Raw genomic sequence first — 12850 nt, forward strand, 5'->3', positions numbered from 1 at the left:
AACGGTGCAAAGAGGAAAAATGAAGGTAAAGAAGAGGTGAGGAGAAATCCTCCAATTTGGAAGGGTGGTGATGAGATTGGGGACGAGCAGAAGGCTGAAAGGTTGGGAATTTGATAATAATGGGAATAACATCGAGAAGACACTCGTATGTCTGGGCAAAGGTCAGTATCACGTGATGTGCTTCCACCTGTTGGTGAGTCGTGTCATGACGTTCAGCACATGGTCTCCACATCATCCAAGAATCGGAGGTGAAATGTGGGGTCAGGTTCACCATCACCGGCCTAAAACCGACATTAATACTCCATGTACCGATGTACCACCGCCTTCGCCTTGTACACTCAGACAAGTTTGGGTTATCGAGAAGAAAGCACCGCACAAAATGGCCGACGCGAACCCGAGTTTTCTGACAGCTTGAAAACATCTTCCATTGCACGATGTTTTTTTCTGATAACTATTGAACACCTGTGGGCTGGAACGAGAGTACAATTGCTATCGTGTTAATCCTGCCATACCTGTGTATGAATTCCGTAATGCCAAGCCACGATGGAATGCGATATCCTGGCATTAGTGTTCATTTCCAGTCCGTTTCTGCAAGATTTAATGCAGATAATATAATCAACAATCATTATAATCAACTGTGTAACTCTTATAATACACTAGTACTAGTAGGCCCGCGTCTGTCAGAAACCCACGGAATTCAGACATGTGACATTTGGACATCTTGAATTAGATGCTTCATGTAGCGTTTTCCAAAATGGATGCTGCAGATCCAGAAACGACGTCATGTAAATCATTTAGTTACGTCACATAACATGTGAATATATGTTCATGCGCATGTGAAATAGTTTGTTTATGAATCCTGTATTTTCACACTAATCAGCCCAGAAAACTCAGCTGAAAACTGAAATTAGGTACAACTTCCATTTTTTTCCCCGCTGTTTTCTATAAATGGCCAACAAAAGGACAGGTTGGCGTTTTTTATTAAAACAAATATTGTTGACTATATTTTCTTTCCTCGACATGGATTGTAATCAAAACGTAACTTTATTTCACGATAGACAATGCGTTGTTCAGTTTTTAATTGTATATGAACTCGGCAGTCGTCTTGAAAGTAGGAAAGTTTTTTTGGGGTGGTGTATAGGCAATACACCGCTGCCTCAATTTCTCCCAATCAAAATCTTGCATTGCCTCATTTTCTCTGTACAGGTTCTAATCAAAACGTAACTCTATTTCACGATAGACAATGCGTTGTTCAGTTTTTAATTGTATATGAACTCGGCAGTCGTCTTGAAAGTAGGAAAGTTTTTTTGGGGTGGTGTATAGGTAATAGACTGCTGCCTCGATTTCTCCCAATCAAAATCTTGCATTGCGTCATTTTCTCTGTACAGGTTCTAATCAAAACGTAACTCTATTTCACGATAGACAATGCGTTGTTCAGTTTTTAATTGTATATGAACTCGGCAGTCATCTTGAAAGTATGAGTTATTTTAGGGGTGGTGTATAGGTAATAGACCGCTGCCTCGATTTCTCCCAATCAAAATCTTGCATTTCCTCATTTTCACTGCACAGGTTGTAATAAAAACGTAACTTTATTTCACGATAGACAATGCGTTGTTCAGTTTTTAATTGTATATGAACTCGGCAGTCATCTTGAAAGTATGAGCTATTTTAGGGGTGGTGTATAGGTAATAGACCGCTGCCTCGATTTCTCCCAATCAAAATCTTGCATTGCCTCTTTCTCTGTACAGGTTGTAATCAAAACGTACCTTTCTTTCCTCAAAACATTACCTTACTTTCATGATAGAAGATGCGTTGTGCACATCTGTAGACTGACGCTCTAGGCCAGAAGCCCACGAGTAGTGACCAAAATGGCAGACGTATGATTTGATTTTTTGAGGTCACAAATGTAGGTGGAGTCAGACGGATCGATAAAGTTACAGAGCAACAGACTGGCCAAGAATATTATCGTAGATTTATAACCAACAAAAATTGGGGGAAAAGGCATCAAACCATGCAAGAACAACAAGAACAAAGATCTACCAAGCAAGGCCGAGTGATTGGAATGACTTTATAATAACTCACTTATCTGAGCTATTAGAGGGTAGTGAAAATGATGGAAAACAATGAATCCTAACATCCTTCATGGAAACTCAGCCGAAAACGTTAGTTTTAATGCGAGTTATTGAAGAAGAAGAAAATCTAAGCCGTTTCATCAGAATCAATTACACGTCACAGATCAAAATGGCTACAAGAAAATGTCTCAAAACCTACGATCTCGATGGAAAGAAAACATCTACGAGTTACCACAATCATTCGCTACAGTGCAACCTGGGGTGTTGTCGACGGAGAGGATGCTGCGAACAAGTTCACCCATTTGTATACAATGCTACAAAAAAATGTTTGTTTGTTTTTATAACAATCACTTACAGTAGTATCATTACATCTTTAACCTCCTTAGAGTTTCGTGGCGAGTGAGAGCCAATGAACGGTCGTTCCAAGGATCACGTGACGATAAAATGTTTTACGTTCACCAACACACTTGTAGCACCATCACAGCTGCAAAATCAACTTATCAAAAACAATCAAATCCACATCACTTTCCATTTTGTGAGTTTTTCTTTTTGTCGCAATCCAAAAGAAAAACGAGTTAAGCTGGGGTTACACTTGCCCGTAAAGATGGCCGCTGTGTTACACTTGTCCGTAAAGATGGCCGCCGTGTTACACTTGCCCGTAAAAATAGCCGCCGTGTACAATAATCCACACCCGTGTCCATCCCCATACTAAGTCCGTAGTTACACTTGTTCATTTTTAACAGTCGTTTCCCTTTTTGGTGCAAAATAAGTAAATAATGCATTAGCGGTGTGGATGTCATTCCTCCTTTTCACTTTTTCAATGCGGCATGCGTCGTGCGAGTATTTCAAATAGTAAACAACCCAAACTCATCCCGTAACCTCTTGGGATGAACATGGAACGAACACAAAACCATTGCAGAAGCGAGCACGCACATGGCTAAAGGCCCTCACCTTCAAAGTCTAAAAACGTGCACCAACAGTCTCCACTAAAGTGAACAGTCATGCTCATAGACACAGCCCCCCCCAAAAAAACAAGTGCAACCCCAGCCTTAGGCTGTATAAGCTTTCATTGAATGTGCTGCGGAACACATTTTAACATGATCAAAAGAAACCTAATGCAGGAACCACTTTTCAAATGCGATGAAGGCTGGAGGAAGACCGCTGGCGTGCAGTACCGAAGCGGCAAAGTCGATCATGTCCGGGGGGCCGCACACGAAGGCTCGCTCAGCCTTGTGGCCTAATGCTGATAGCGTCGCTGCTGGAATGCGGCCCACTGTCAAGACAGCGAAAAAAAACATTTCCATCAATGGCAATTCCTTGCTGGAGGCATTATGTTTTCAGGTTGTCCATCCGTCCGGCTGTCCGTTCGTCCGGGCGTGATAGGTCTTCGTCACCACAATAACTTGTGAACGGCTGAAGGGGTCTTAGTCAAACTTGGTGCAGGTATGTATAAAAACCACCTTTAGAGGCCATTTTTCCCCGCAAGCAGGGGTTGGCCTTTTTCGGGGACCATGGTTGTTGTTTTTGGGGTCCCCTTTTTGAAGCAATGTTTTACGGCCGGATGCCCTTCCTGCCGCCAACCCTTTTTGTCGCCTTTTACGACAAACAGGGAATTACCAGTGAACTGGTACTCAATTTGCCGACCTCGGAAGGATGACAGGCTGAGTCAACCCCCCTGGCGTTAATTCAGCGATCGACCGGGATTCGAACCCAGGATCCTAGGATCCTAAGCTGCCACCCTAGCCGCTAGCCCAACACCAGGCTGCAGGTATGTATAATGATGTAAAAATTAACTGATTAGATTGTGGGGTCCTGAGGTCAAAGTTCAGAGGACAGTGGTCATGTCAGGTAAAAATGTGATAACTTGTGAACAGCTGAATGGATTTAAATCAAGCTTGATACAAGTATTATAATGATGTAATAATGTGGGAGGAGGCATATCGGTCAATGTTGTGACGTCCAAGAGTGTCGTTCTAGTTATTTACTGTATTATAAAAAGTTGACCACATTTCTGATGATTTTTCATATACTCATACGCATGGGACACGCATGTCAGTGTGTGCATGTGGAAATTTTCAAACGTATTCAAATGAGATATTCACTACAGAAACCAAGATCCCCAACCAAGAAACCAAGACACCCAACAGAACTGGGTGAACCACTCCCCCGCGTGTGACCCACTCCCCCGCGTGTGACCCACTCCCCCGCGTGTGACCCACTCCCCCGTGTGTGACCCACTCCCCCGTGTGTGACCCACTCCCCCGTGTGTGACCCACTCCCCCGTGTGTGACCCACTCCCCGGTGTAGCGTGCGTGATGTGGGAGGGATGGGGGCGGAGAGAGAGGGAGAGGATTTGAGCTCTTGAAGTCACATTTTACATGAGGTGTAATTACACATTTCAAATGTATTTCCCATGTGCACGCACATACATTCACATGTTATCAGAAGTAAATAATTTGTGTAGATTACATCATTTGTAATCCAAGATGGCCACCGCCATGTATGTCTGAACCTTGTGAGCGGAATATGTTGAACAAGTGTTACGCCTAGGTCCCCCGTCGGTGAAGTGATGTGAGTTGACAAAGTGAAAGACGCAAGGTGGCCATCTTGGATTTTGACGTGCCGACCCAATTTTCAATAGCGTTCTTCCTTATGCCGAGATACACCCACACACCAGATTAGAAGTTGGTACTTCGCTTATGTTTCAAGATATTCCGCTCACAAGGTTCAGACATACATGGCGGCGGCCATCTTGGATTTTGACGTGGCGACCCAATTTTCAATAGCGTTCTTCCTTATGCATAGATACACCCACACACCAGATTAGAAGTTAGTAGTTCGTTTATTTTTCAAGATATTTCGCTTACAAGGTTCAGACATATATATGGTGGCGGCCATCTTGGATTTTGACGTGGCGACCCAATTTTCAATAGCGTTCTTCCTTATGCCTAGATACACCCACACACCCGATTAGACGTTGGTACTTCGCTTATTTTTCAAGATATTCCGCTCACAAGGTTCAGACATACATGGCGGTGGCCATCTTAGATTTTGACGTGGCGACCCAATTTTCAATGGCGTTCTTCCTTATGCCTAGATACACCGACACACCAGATTAGACGTTGGTACTTCGCTTATTTTTCAAGATATTCCGCTCACAAGGTTCAGACATACATGGCGGCGGCCATCTTAGATTTTGACGTGGCGACCCAATTTTCAATGGCGTTCTTCCTTATGCCTAGATACACCCACACACCAGATTAGAAGTTGGTACAGTGGAACCTTGACTTACGAGTGCACCAACTTACGAGTTTTCCGAGATACGAGCCGTCGCTCGGGCGGTTTATTGCTTTGAGATGCGAGCCGAGATCCGAGTTACGAGCTTACGCCACCCGCCACCAGGTGGGTTCCGGTCACGTGGTTATCTTGCCGTGCAAGTACAGTATCTCTGCCGTATATCGCTGCTGTTGTGTTTTCGCATGTTGGTTATTTTGGAGCTTACGCCAGCCGCCACCAGGTGGGTTCCGGTCACGTGGTTATCTTGCCGTGCAAGTACAGTATCTCTGCCGTATATCGCTGCTGTTGTGTTTTCGCATGTTGGTTATTTTGGAGCTTACGCCAGCCGCCACCAGGTGGGTTCCGGTCACGTGGTTATCTTGCCGTGCAAGTACAGTATCTCTGCCGTATATTGCTGCTGTTGTGTTTTCGCATGTTGGTTATTTTGGAGCTTACGCCACCCCCCACCAGGTGGGTTCCGGTCACGTGGTTATCTTGCCGTGCAAGTACAGTATCTCTGCCGTATATCGCTGCTGTTGTGTTTTCGCATTTTGGTTATTTTGGAAAATTTCTTAGTTTTAACAATGGGTCCTAAGAAATTGAGTGCCAAGGGCAGTACTGAGAAGAAGAAGAGGATGATGTGCTTGGATATAAAACACGCAATCGTCGAAAAACATGAGCGAGGTGTGCGTGTTGTCGACTTGGTGAGGCAGATGTGAAGGCAGCTGAAGATTTTATTATAACTTTTGCCGAACTGATAGAAGCCGAACGATACATCCCCCAGCAAATCTTCAACTGTGACGAGACAGGGCTCTTCTGGAAAAAGATGCCGAGGAGGACGTATATAACGGCAGAGGAGAAGAGCATGCCAGGCCACAACTTGTTCAGAGTGCCGGCGATAGCTCGCCTTCTCTTTGTGGAAGACACGATGAGATCCTTAACATCCAACAACTAATGGGACGCAAACGGGGCGCCCAGTTTAGCGGTACACACATTGATGAATCACCCTGCCTGTGAAACACCGACATGACAGGTTATAGCTGGGTCGGGATTCAAACCCAGGCTGGACAGTTTAGAGTCAAGTGTGCGTACCTCCAGTCCAGGCCATCCTGCCAACTTGTATGCTGCATACAGGTGAAATATAAAGCGCGAGATATTTTTATATATACTGCATATTTAAAAAAAAATTGGTGTGGTTTTTGGCGGGCTGGAACGGATTAATAGCATTTCAATGCATTTTAATGGGGAAATTTGATTTGAGAAACGAGCAAATTGAGTTACGAGCTCGGTCACAGAACGAATTAAACTCGTAAGTCAAGGTTCCACTGTACTTCGCTTATTTTTCAAGATATTCCGCTCACAATGTTCAGACATACATGGCGTCAGACATACATGGCGGCGGCTATCTTGGATTTTGACGTGGGTTGCACCTACAGACCAAATTAGAATTCGGTCCTTCGCTTACGCACGCACGCCCGCCCGCACGCACAGACGGACGGAGAAAACCATAGTCCCCCTTTCGCTCCGCGGTGCGACGGGGGACAAAAATAAGATTTCGGAGCTGATACTGAGGTTAGTGGTGTAACAACTGGGCACTTCTGTCTTTCACAGATTTCAAACAAAATTTTCACACTTTAATATCTTGGCTTCATGTACCTGTTACGTGTGGCTTCAAATCTTCAGGAATAGGCCTATCCTGCTGGGTTACGTAGAACTGACAATAAAGCTTTTCTGGAAATTCTTCCATGAGTGACAGCAAAGACCTCTGCAAAAAGAGAAAAGCTCAAAATATTTTGTAAAAACAATCAAACTGCTTTTGCCATTAACTGTGACATCATGGATCATTTGTATTCACAACAAATACATATGTATTACCTTTCTAAATATTCAACACGTTTTGCACGGTAGTACATTTTTGAGTGGTTTGCAGTTTGTTCCCATCTGAGCAATTTGCTCATCGTGTTCAGATTCCACATACTATGTTGATTTGTCAATAGTCTCCGAATGTCCTTCTTATTCACATGAAAGTACATTCATATATATTGTGGCGTACACGAAAGCCCACTGGCGTGGTGACATCATTCCGCGCAGCAAGTGGGCAGCGGCCACGCCCGAGGGGTAGGCGTGGCCTCAGGATATACACCGGGCGCGCAGCCCGGAGCGCGCCAGTGCTACAGTGACCTCTTTGGAATAAAGAACTATAAACTTACCGCGTTGTCCGCTTCCTCCTTGGTAGCAAGTCGTGCGCGTAGCACCGCGTGCTTCATTGGTGACCTCCGACATTCAAGTCAGCCGTCGCTGACTACCCGAAACCGCCGCAACAATGGCTACCAACGCGGTCTCCATCAAGCTCCCCGAATTCTGGGAGTCACAAGCCGAAGTTTGGTTCCTGCAGGCGGAAGCCCAGTTCCGACTTTGAGGCATCACGGTGGACGAGACCATGTACTGCCACGTGGTCGCCGCCCTCGGGCCCGGCATGGCCACCCGTGTCGTATCGGTCCTAAGGGATCCACCTGCCGACGGCAAGTACGAGGCGGTCAAGCGTCTCCTCCTCGCCACGTTCGGCCTGACGGTGGACGCACGGGCCGATCGCCTCTTGGACCTCCCCGAGATCGGGGACATGCGACCTTCGGTCCGTATGGACCATATGCTGGCGCTCATGGGCGACGAAACCCCGAACGCTCTATTCCGGGCGTTGTTTCGACGCCAGCTGCCAGCACGAGTCCGCCTCGCTTTGGCTGGTTCTGCGTTAACGGAACCCCGTGCGCTCGCTGCTGAGGCCGACAAATACTACGCGGCTTTGGACACGCAGGCGAGTCTTGGCGCGGTTGCCGCTCCCGAGGCTCCCGAGGCTTTCCCCGATGCACCGCACCTCGTGTCCGCCGTCACGCCCCGCCCACCACCACCGCCGCCGCCGTGAAGAAAACCACGGCCTCCGACGCCGCAGCTGCCCGCCTGGTGTTTCTTCCATGCCAAGTTCGGCCACGAGGCTCGGCAGTGTCGCCCGCCGTGCTCATTCGGCAGGTCGGGAAACGGGCGAGCCGGCACTCGGTGGCAACTGAGCGTCGGCAATTCAAACAGCCTTCTGTATATAACGGACACCTTGTCCGGGCGCCGTTACCTGTGCGACACGGGGGCGCAGGTGAGTGTCGTTCCTGCTGGTACGTCCGACAAGCACACCGCGGGCCGAGGTCCCGCGTTGCTTGCGGCCAATGGTACGTCTATACGCACGTACGGAAAACGCTGTCTCTCCCTGCGGTTTGGAGGTCATGTTTTCCGTTGGTCGTTCGTTACGGCCGACATGCCCATGGCACTGCTCGGCGCGGACTTCTTATGTGCTAATGGATTACTGGTCGATGTAAAGCGCAGAAGGCTTGTCCAGGCTGAGACGTTCAGCTCACTCGCGTGTGCGCTGCCCGCCTCGTTGAGCAGCTCACAGAGCGGATCACCGAGCAGCTCGCCGAGCGGCTTGCTGAGCGGTTCCGTTCAGGTTCATCTGTACGCTTCCGGCAGCGGACGAATTCGCCCGCCTCCTCGCGGGTTTCCCGGCCCTCACGCGGCCCACCTTCTCGGTGGGGACCGTCAAGCACGGGGTGGAACATCACATCCCCACCGCCGGGCCACCGGTCTACGCCCGGGCACACCGCCTCGAGCCGACGAAGCTCGCCGTAGCTAAAGCGGAGTTCGCTACGCTGGAGCGGCTCGGCATCGTGCGGCGCTCCGAGAGCGCGTGGGCGTCCCCGCTCCACATCGTGCCCAAGCCCGGCGGGGGATGGCAACCGTGCGGGGACTACCGGCGCCTCAAAGACGCCACCACCCCCGACCGCTACCCCGTCCCCCACATCCAGGACTTCTCCGCCCGGTTGGCGGGGATGTCCTTCTTTTCAAAGGTGGACCTCGTACGCGGCTACCATCAGGTCCCTGTCAGGCCGGAGGACATCCCGAAGACTGCTGTCATCACGCCATTCGGGCTTTTCGAATTTCTTCGGATGCCCTTCGGTCTGAAAAATGCGGCTCAGGCGTTCCAGCGCCTCATGGACAGCATCTTGCGCGGCTTGGAGTTTTTGTATGTCTACCTGGACGACATCCTCGTCGCCAGCGCGTCCCGCGAAGAGCACCTTCGTCACCTCCGCACGCTCTTCAAACGTCTGGGCCAGCACGGCCTGATCGTGAACCCCGCCAAGTGCCGGTTCGGTGTCGCTGAAATTGACTTTTTGGGGCACCGCGTCACCAGGCACGGGGCCGTCCCCCTACCGGCCAAGGTGGAGGCGGTGAAGGGGTTTCCGCGCCCCCGCACGATCAAGGGGCTCCAGGATTTCCTGGGCATGGTAAACTTTCACCATCGGTTCCTGCCCCGCATCGCCCAGCTCCTGCGCCCCTTACACGAGGCCCTTCGAGGGAAGCCGGGCAAAGGTGACGTTACCTGGACCGAGCAGATGGACGCGGCGTTCTCAGGCGCGAAGCTCGCCTTGGCCAATGCCACCATGCTCGCGCACCCGGCGCCCGATGCACCGATCGCCCTCACCACCGACGCCTCAGACTACGCGGTGGGCGCAGTGCACGAGCAATGGGTGCGTGGTGCTTGGCAACCGCTGGCGTTCTTCAGCCGGCAGCTTCGCCCACCCGATCGCCGTTACAGTACCTTCGACCGCGAGTTGCTTGGGCTTCACCTGGTGGTCAGGCACTTCCGCCATCTGCTCGAGGGCCGTGCGTTCACGGCCTTCGTCGACCAAAAGCCGCTGGTTTTCGCGATGGGCAAGGTCGCCGAGCCGTGGTCGGCCCGGCAACAGCGTCACCTCACGGCCGTGTCCGAGTACACGACGGACATCCGACACGTCGCGGGAAAGGACAACCCGGTGGCCGACTGCCTTTCCCGGGCCGTCGCCCACGCAGTCCACCTTGGCATCGACTATGCCCGGATGGCGGCGGACCAGGCCGCCGACCCCGGGGTCCAGGCCTTGCGGACCGCCGTCACGGGCCTCCGCGTCACCGAGGTGCCCTTCGACGGCATGGGCACGGCCCTCGTTTGCGACGTCTCCCTCGGGCGGCCTCGCCCCATCGTGCCCGCAGGCTGGCAGCGCCAGGTTTTTGACGCCATCCACGGCCTGTCCCACCCGGGCACGAACGCCTCCCAGAGGTTGGTCGCCGACAAGTTTGTCTGGCATTGGCCTCCGGAAGGCCGTCCGCGGTTGGACCAGGACGTGCCTCGCGTGCCAGCGCGCGAAGGTGCACCGGCACACCGAGGCCCCCTTGGCCCCGTTTACGGTGCCGGAACGTCGGTTCGACCACGTGCACGTGGACCTAGTGGGACCTCTGCCCCCCTCGCGGGGTTTCACCCATGTCCTTACCATGGTGGACCACACCACCCGGTGGCCGGAGGCCGTGCCTTTGGCGGCGACGACGGCGGCAGACGCCGCGCAGGCATTCATCGCCACCTGGGTCGCCCGGTTCGGCGCCCCCTCGGACATCTCGTCCGACCGCGGCCCCCAGTTCACCTCGGAGCTCTGGGCCACGGTCGCGCGGGGGCTCGGGTTCCAGCTGCATCGAACCACGGCCTACCACCCCCAGGCCAAAGGCCTGTGCGAGCGATTCCACCGCTCGTTGAAGGCCGCGCTCCGGGCCACCCTCCGCGACGGCGGCTGGGTCGACAGGCTCCCCTGGGTCCTGCTGGGCCTCCGGACGGCGCCCAAGGAGGACCTGCGCGCATCCGCGGCGGAGTTGGTCTTTGGACAACCGCTGCGGGTGCCGGGCGAGTTCCTCCCCGACCCCACGGCACCTTGGTCCGCGGCGCAGGAGCATTCTGCGCTGCAGGAGACCGCCCGGAGGTTCGCCGCGGTGCCGATGGCGCACCACGGGCACCCACCCACGCACGTCGCCCCGGATCTTCGCACCGCGGAGTATGTCTTCGTCCGGCACGACGCCCACCGGACACCACTGCGGCCCCCGTACGACGGGCCTTTCCGTCGTAGACCGGGTCTCCACAGACCGCCTCAAGCCGGCCCACCTCGACGTGGACCACCCACCGCCGGTGGCTCGGCCCCCGCGTCGGGGCCGCCCCCCTGCGGGCGGACCCCCGGCACCGCCCAGCACCGCAGGCACGCCGCCCCCCGGTCCGGCACCCATCCCGGGTACAGCCGGGGGCATCCCACCTGGCATCCCTGCACCCCGGACGCCGCCGGTCGCCAGAGGGCGCTTCGGCCGGGTCATCCGTTTGCCCCGCAAACTGGCCCTCCAGGTGCGCGGGAATTCTGGGGGGGCGCGTGTGGCGTACACGAAAGCCCACTGGCGTGGTGACATCATTCCGCGCACCAAGTGGGCGGCGGCCACGCCCGAGGGGTAGGCGTGGCCTCAGGATATACACCGGGCGCGCTGCCCGGAGCGCGCCAGTGCTACAGTGACCTCTTTGGAATAAAGAACTATAAACTTACCGCGTTGGCCGCTTCCTCCTTGGTAGCAAGTCGCGCGCGTAGCACCGCGTGCTTCAATATATTATAAAACTGTCTGTCCGTCCCTAAAATACTACTTCAGTTTTGTGGCTAGCCCCACTACACCTTCTGTGGAATGTGTTGAGGTCCCTGTGGATGTGGTAAGGTAGGTACGAGGTTTCCTAAATTCCTCAATAAAATTATGATTTTAAAATGCGGTCGTTACGGAGCTTCTCCCGAATTCGGGAGTTTGTAATATCATATTATCTCCTTGTAATTTTACATTATAGTTTATCATATTAATACTATCGTATTAATTTGTGAATGGAATTATGCTGTTTGGAATGAAAATATAAGAGATATTGAGTTTAAATCAATGAGGAAATGATGCGAGTGTTTCCACCCGTGACTTTCGCGGATTCTCCATTTGCAGATTCGCCATTGACTGGGTGTAAAAACATTCAGACTGGGTACGTTTTTGCCCATGCCATTCACTGACCGGTGTTTGTGTGTGTGTGTGTGTGTGTGTGTGTGTGTGTGTGTGTGTGTGTGTGTGTGTGTGTGTGTGTGTCAGTGTCACACTACTCCTATAGTTCTGGGCCCATTACATCCAGACTTGCTACATATGATCAGCATAAGTCTAACTAGTGAACAGGGTGTTTTAATATTTGCTGATGGTCTTGGCGAGCGAGGATGGGGGATTGGGGTTGACGGAGGGTGGAGTCTGGGGGGGAAGGCAGACAATGCAAATTCTCTATGTAAATGTGCATCGTGGAGCGCCGCTCTAGGGGGGAGAGGGTATGACAAGTCCCCACTCTTTACAGTACTGTACAGTTTTCCTGTCCCCACGTTTTCCAGTGCAGTGACATGTTTTGAATTACGCAGTGAGAAGTATTTGAATTACACGTTTGAATAACGATAAGAACATAACCCCCACTAGCCTAGCCCCTAGCCTAGAACATAACCCCAAGCCACTCCAATAGAAAGCGGGTGCTTCTAATTGTTATAAATCAAACCTCATTATGCTTTTCTTTAACTAGGAGTCGCCTATTAATTTCTTTCGCAAAATGGCAGAGT

At 51.7% G+C, this 12850-nt stretch overlaps 2 protein-coding genes across 3 annotated transcripts in view; one reads left to right on the forward strand and one right to left on the reverse strand.

Moving 5' to 3' along the window:
• LOC137429584 (unconventional myosin-Id) overlaps nt 1-12850 on the forward strand; it is a 211370-nt gene that overhangs the window by 158497 nt on the left and 40023 nt on the right. The gene's annotated exons all lie outside the window — the stretch shown is intronic.
• Nucleotides 1955-12850, reverse strand: part of OXNAD1 (oxidoreductase NAD binding domain containing 1) — a 65137-nt gene continuing 54241 nt past the window's right edge. The window contains exons 6-7 of the mRNA XM_068119609.2: nt 7005-7113; nt 1955-3345 (exon numbers count right to left, since the gene is read on the reverse strand). Of these exons, the coding sequence (XP_067975710.2) occupies nt 3185-3345; nt 7005-7113 (270 nt within the window). The 3' untranslated portion in view covers nt 1955-3184. The remainder of the gene's footprint in view (nt 3346-7004; nt 7114-12850) is intronic.

The sequence above is a fragment of the Myxine glutinosa genome, chromosome 6 (assembly GCF_964187855.1).
Source record: "Myxine glutinosa chromosome 6, kmMyxGlut1.1, whole genome shotgun sequence".
NCBI lineage: Eukaryota > Metazoa > Chordata > Myxini > Myxiniformes > Myxinidae > Myxine > Myxine glutinosa.